Source organism: Palaemon carinicauda, chromosome 4, assembly GCF_036898095.1.
Source record: "Palaemon carinicauda isolate YSFRI2023 chromosome 4, ASM3689809v2, whole genome shotgun sequence".
In the NCBI taxonomy this organism is placed as follows: Eukaryota; Metazoa; Arthropoda; class Malacostraca; order Decapoda; family Palaemonidae; genus Palaemon; species Palaemon carinicauda.
This window is the reverse complement of record NC_090728.1, coordinates 75,463,242-75,469,927: the sequence shown is the minus strand read 5'-3', so window position 1 is coordinate 75,469,927 and position 6,686 is coordinate 75,463,242. Positions and strand designations below refer to the sequence as shown.

The following is a 6,686-nucleotide window of genomic DNA, read 5'->3' as shown; positions in this document are numbered from 1 at the left end:
ACTGGGCTACTTTCCATTGGAGCCCCTGGGCTTATAGCATCCTGCTTTTCCAACGAGGGTTGTACTTTGCCTAATGAACAGAGAAAAAACCCACACATACACATACTCTCTCTCAAAAGCTTTTAAAATATATCCAATGAATTTTGTTTCTCAAGAACAGTTTTCTATTTTGCCTTGTATTCAAAATTCTCAACGGCAAACAATTTCAGTTACTGCACATTAAGTAGAACAAATTCGCAAGGATGTCATAAACACATACCAGAATGTATAACATTTTTTATGATGCAAAGATCTGTTCAACATTTGGATATTTCAACACTCCTATGAAAATGCATTCAAACAATGAACAGTGAGGTACCAAAGAAGTTATGAACAAATTATTGTTTAAATGTTTTATTAAAAATGAAATGAACACTTGTGTACAGAGCATTACTCAGTAAAAATTTCAAATCCTCCATCAGCTGCAGTTAATTTTGAAAACATGGCAAAAACATTTTGAATATGTGTACTTGTGTAGATGAAATAATTTATTACTAAAAATATAGGAATATGGCCTACTAATGTACATCAACAACTGCTCTAAAAACAAAGGAAGAAATATACATTTGCTCATTCATCAAAATCTAATCATTTGTCTTCATCTAATTAGATTTGTCTTTATCTACAATTTAGACATTTGTTTTGATAAGAGAAAAAAATGTATTTAGTCACTTTTTAATATTATCATAGATGATACAATACCAAAGTGTGCATTTTATCTAAAGAAGGCTGCACTAGGTAACTTAAATAGTCATGCTGTCTCATTAAACTACTTTATACTGTATATTAATTTGAAATTTATTTCAATGATTGCCTGAATGACCTCAACCTGACACTGCATTACAAATGTGACCAATATAGTGCCTTTCAGCATTATGAAAATATTTTCTTTACAAATGTAGAGCATAGTCATCAAGCAACTATGCATGCATGTAAAATATTTCTCAACATATAACTTGAAGTCTTGGATATGTATCATAAATAAATCAAATGACTAACTTTTTAATAATGCACTCAATATATTAGTGGGAATACATTAAACCAGGGTGCTAACATTGCCACAGATACAGTGACAGAATATGTTATACAGTACATGATTTATGGATAATGTACACCTTGCTTTTATGTGTAACATGTAGCTAATAATAAGCATTGTGAACTGGAAGACTACCCAAAATTATTACACACTTGAATGCTACAAAAATTAGATTTTGTGAAATCCCATGTAAACCGAAAAAATTTGAATTAATAATGGCCTATAAAATATAAATGATGAAAAAGACAAGATGGTATTAAATTTACCATAAATATATTCTGCAATATCCCAATTAGTTAAGAACAATGTTAGAGTGTATCCATGTCTGCCTCTTCAAACCATTAATGATGGTCACTTTAGTTTCAAAGTTTTAGGTAGTCTTAATTCTTCAAACAATGGCAAATATTTTTCTACATTGCCACTAGTTCAAGTGTAAGTTGTGCATGTAGATATGGAATTTTGACTTTTTCTTTCATGCATAGTGTGCATGTTAAAAGGATATACATTACCAATTACCAACAGTACCACAAGAATACTAAACCAAGTTTCACTAAAGAGGGAAAACATCTTCCATTAATATAATTTTTCAACCAGGCAAATTACCTTTCACCAGTTCAAAACTGATTGGTCTCCCAAAGAGCGAGCTCATTTTTCAAAACAAAAATAATTATATGAAGTAAACTGCTAACAGGTCACAATAATAAATTGCAATGTGATCCTTTTAAAATACAAGGTCATTGGATTCATTCCACACCATCATGGTCATCTCTGATTTCTCCCTGTTCAAGACTTTCATCTCTGCAATAAAAGAATAAAACATATAAAATTTCCCAAACAGTTCCTAAGTTCTAATACACTTCATTAAAAATTGAGAAAAGGTGGGAAGAGACAGGTAAGCCAGAATCAGTGTAGAGAAAAAAAATCCATGCCAGTATGGTACCAGCATACACTGCTAAGTGATGAACATGCATGGGTATTGACTAGACATTTTCTTTGGATTTCTTTTCATTAACATTTCATCCTGTATTTCCAAATGGGCAACACAATCATGATATAAAGTATGACCACAATTTTACCAACATGTGTTTCATAAACATTAGATAAGGTGCAAATTATATTTTATTTTTGCTAAAAGGGAAAGGGAGGAATTAATGACCAAGGGAGTAACCATTCTCTGACAATTGACACAAAATATTATACATTTACAGATTTATCAACCAACAATACGGAATACTTGGAATGACAATATTATAAAAAAAATGCTAGTAATAATAGATATTTTAATGAAAATTAACCAGCATATACAATAATTGAAAGGTTTTAATTTAGATAACATTTCCAACATTCCCTATAAAAGATTTTCCACACCTGCATTCTTTACTATTCTCTCTGTTCTGATTATTTTGTCTGTTAAGTCTTTTTTTTTTATAAACATTTCACTCCTTCCCTCATCTATAACCACACATTCCTATTTTTTTTACACAATCTACAATACAACATGAGAGGCTTTAAAAATAAAAAATTCATAGATTGTATATAGTAACTGGTCACATAAAAATTCACTTTTAAAATAATCTTTTGTAGTACTGTACTTATGAAAATATGTCACTTTCTTCAAAATGTTACTGCTAGAATATAAAAAGAAAGTCACCAAAAAATCGTTATAAACAAAAAATAAACCAAAACAAATTAAAAATCATCTTTTTACCTCCTATCTTCAACTTCACCCTCTTCAGGTAAATCTGGGAGAACCTTTTTTTCCTCGATATCACGAACAATCTTGTCCCGTGAACTTCTATCTTTTGATAAAGATCGATCCCGAGATCTTGTACGACGTTCTCTTGATCTTGTTCTTCTTGACCGTGACCTCCTTGAGCTTTCTCGGTTCCTTGTATCAAATAAATAAGAAATGAAATACTGTTTGGGTGTTTTATTTTCTTTCAAAGGAAAAGCTCAATCAATACTATATACACAAGGCCAATCTACTTCTTTCCTTACATCAGCAGGGCTTACAATTTTTCTATCTTACCTACGGTCTCGTGACCTAGAACGAGAATGAGATCTGTAATGTCTGTCCCTTGACCTGGATCTTCGACGACGCCTATCTCGAGACCGTGACCTTGATCTTGACCTACGTCTCCTCTTTTCTCTATCATTGTCTCTGTATCTGTCCCTACGGTCTCTTTCATTATCCCGGTATCTCTCCCGTTCTCTCTCATTTTCTCTGAAAAATATACAAAGTTAATAAACATATACTGTACTAAAAATTATAACTGCAACAAGATAAATAACTTACAGTACACGAATTTTCTATAAGACTTTTTTTTACTGTTAACAGAAGTTAAGAACAAAACTTTTTTTACTGGAACAGAAGTTAAGGACAAAACTTAACAGCGATATAATTTGATAACATAAAAGTATCAATCATCTTGTGAATTATTGTAATTGACCTAAAGCTTTTGTTCTCAAGAAATAATTTAGCTATTACACCTCCAATAAATCATAACTTTATAAAAGACAAACAGAGTAAGGCCAATACTCATCACTAATAAATTTTGAGATATTTACCGCATCTTCTTAAGTCAAGTACAGTTAATCAGGGACTGAAATAAATTATTCACCTAATTCTAGTAGTAGGTTATAGTGTTTATACTGTATAGGCACTGCTATTAGGTCAATTATGGTACTTTGTTTTGATGGTGAATGTTAAAGTCACATATCACAGCCATTCACCAGCTCCAATTTAGCATGGAACTGGTTATGGTAGATATTTTCATTAGTATTGTTTAAAGCAAACATCGGTTGGCACTGTTCCAAATCTTCTTTTCATATACAGTACAGTCCCCTTCAACTGGCACCCTTGGGATTTTGCTGTTAGTGGATAATCAAGTGCCGTTATATAATGCTTTAAAACCTTATTCAAACCTATTATATCAACCAAGTGACCAAAAACCACTGACACACACACTAGCAAAAAAAAAAAAATAATTTATCAATTGCTTAAAAATGTTACAAGGAGAAAATAAAAAGAATTGACATTTGTAGGCTTACTCTTGGGATCTTGCATATTGTGCGACACCTAAATTTTCACCCAACAGCCCTCAAAAAAACCATTTGAATATGTATTATAATAAACTAACTTCTTCTCCACCATCTCTAAAGCCAAAGTTCTAGTTCAGTATGATAGAAAATCAAATGATGTTATGGACCACCAATTCAGATAACGACAGATTTCCTTACATTTCAACTTTTGTAAGATATTAAACAAGGAGGGGCTCGTAACATAACAAAAAAGAGGTTTTACTGTATTTTAGACCACTTTCCCGGTCCGAGTTAAAACATACCAAGGGCTCCATTGCTAGGGAAGGGGAAGTTTGCATTCTACAACTAAAGCACAAACTATATAATCTTTGTCTTTCCTTCAATTCTTTGATACCAACCATTTTCATCTTTAAATATAGAAGAAAAACTGTACCGAATCACCAGTAAATCAAACTACAGGTTGTAAAGAAACTTTTTGATGAAATCCTATCAAAAGTGACTTTCAAAAAATTAGCTTTTGCACAATAAAATCTACATAATCTTACAATAGAATCCATATCTTTCTAGATTAGGATTGATACAAAAAATAGTCTCTTATTCAATATATGAACTATATTGCTTTAAATATTATTTCACCCGGTTTCAGCCGAAAGAAAAATGACAAATTTAAAAGTTACTTTTATTTTTCCTAACGATAAAAATCTTGAGCTCTTTATCAGGGAATATTCTTTTGGTAAAGCTGGAAGACTAGTCATAAAACTTAAACTTTACTTTAAGGGCTCCTTTTCTGGTCCAACACAGCAGGGGAACCTTACTCTCTACAGGACCTAAACAGTCATTTTAACATGCTAGCTCCAAAGCATTCAACATTTCATACTGCATACTGTATTACTCATTTATTGTCAAATCCACACTATCAAAGCACTCACAGAACAAGAAAGTCTTCCGTTTCCTCTTCAAAGCCTTAATATTTTGTTTTTCGGATGTCTAGTGGGAGCCTATTGCATAGTCTTGTGCCTCATACTTGAAGGCTCTAGAGCCTACAGTAGAAATATATCTAGGTTCCAATAATTTGAAATCATCTGTAACTATTCTCATGTCAACACGATTAGTTGGCTGCTCAATATGTAGCAATTCTCTTAGATATTTTGGACATCTGGTTCTGATAACTTGATGGATTACTGTACATATTTTAAATCTCACTTAAAATAGGCATAGTGAAATCAATTGGTATCGTAATGATACTTTCTCGTGGTAGGACACCTTTATCAGTCTTGCTCCTCTTTATTTTGTTTTTTAATTTCTCAAGTTGCACGTTTGGTAAATTGTAGTGGATGGGGGTTACAGTAATCAATCCTAGTAATAACAGTTTATTACAATTTTCTTTACAGAATGTTCATCCTCGTACTTTTTCATTAAAGCCATATTTCTAAGATGATAACCAGCAGTTTTTACATTATCTATTTGGGCATTGAAAGAGAAATTAGTCAAAAGAGACATCTAAATCACGAATTTTACTAGACGACGGGGAAGAGTTGTTATTAATGTTTATTTGAATATCAGCCAGGTTTCTTACGTAGTTTTTCTTTCCAACCACCATAAACTTAGTTTTATTTTCAATTAATTTTAGTTGTTTGATTGTCATCCATTCCCTAACAATGGCAAAATTTCTTTTTAGAGTTTCAGTAGTGTCGTCTGTATCATTTATAAAGAAGTAAAATTGTGTATCATCTCCAAATAGTTTGAACATCACTCCATGCCTTGGTAGTATTTTCAACAGACACTAGTATAGATACAGAATAAGATTGAGCCCAGTACACTCTAGAGATACCCCTCTATTTAAGGGTTCATATGATGAATTAGTGTTTCCCATTTGCATTCAGTAATTTCTGTCAATCAAGTAGTCTTTTAGGTATTCAAAAACATAATTTTTAATAACGATGGACTGTATATCATATAGTAGCAGTTCTTGCTTAACTGTATCAAAAGTAATATTAAAATACCACCATTGTTTTCATCCATCATTTCCTACATAACATTTACAACAGAACAGATAGCTGTCTCCATAGAGTATAATTTTCTGTAAGCAGACTGGTTGTCTGACAAAGCTTCTATTTCCTCTAAGTGACTAATTAGTTCAAGAATTATGTATTCTAGAACTTTTGAAAGAAAGGATAGATTCGAAACAGGTCTATACAAGCTTATTCCCTGATAATCTAAAGCACTTTTCAGGACCAGTGTGACTTTAGTCATTTTCTCTGATTTGAGAAACTTGATACTCATCAATGCTTGTATTTGCTATTCTCATAATTATGAGCTAGACTAGAAAAGTTTCTCACTCCATTTACTTCAGATATTGGCATTGGATTGATCGCACAGTTTGTTTACTTTGCTCTCTTGATAATCCTGGTGACATTGTCTTACGCTATATTATTGAATCTCGTTAATTTCTGATGTTGAATATTTGTAAATGACTTGGTTATTTTTTTCTATTTTGTTTTAAAAGAATACTAGAAAATTATTTGCTAGTTCTTGGTCACTGTATCCCTCTTGGTATTTTTGTTTCATT

At 31.8% G+C, this 6,686-nt stretch overlaps 1 protein-coding gene across 2 annotated transcripts in view; it reads right to left on the bottom strand.

The window, feature by feature from the left end:
• Positions 1-377: 377 nt before the first annotated feature.
• Positions 378-6,686, bottom strand: part of LOC137640016 (putative RNA-binding protein Luc7-like 1) — a 98,557-nt gene continuing 92,248 nt past the window's right edge. For both annotated transcript variants that reach the window (XM_068372374.1, XM_068372375.1), the window contains exons 7-9: positions 3,105-3,299; positions 2,784-2,963; positions 378-1,873 (exon numbers count right to left, since the gene is read on the bottom strand). In XM_068372374.1, the coding sequence (XP_068228475.1) occupies positions 1,819-1,873; positions 2,784-2,963; positions 3,105-3,299 (430 nt within the window). In that variant the 3' untranslated portion in view covers positions 378-1,818. The remainder of the gene's footprint in view (positions 1,874-2,783; positions 2,964-3,104; positions 3,300-6,686) is intronic.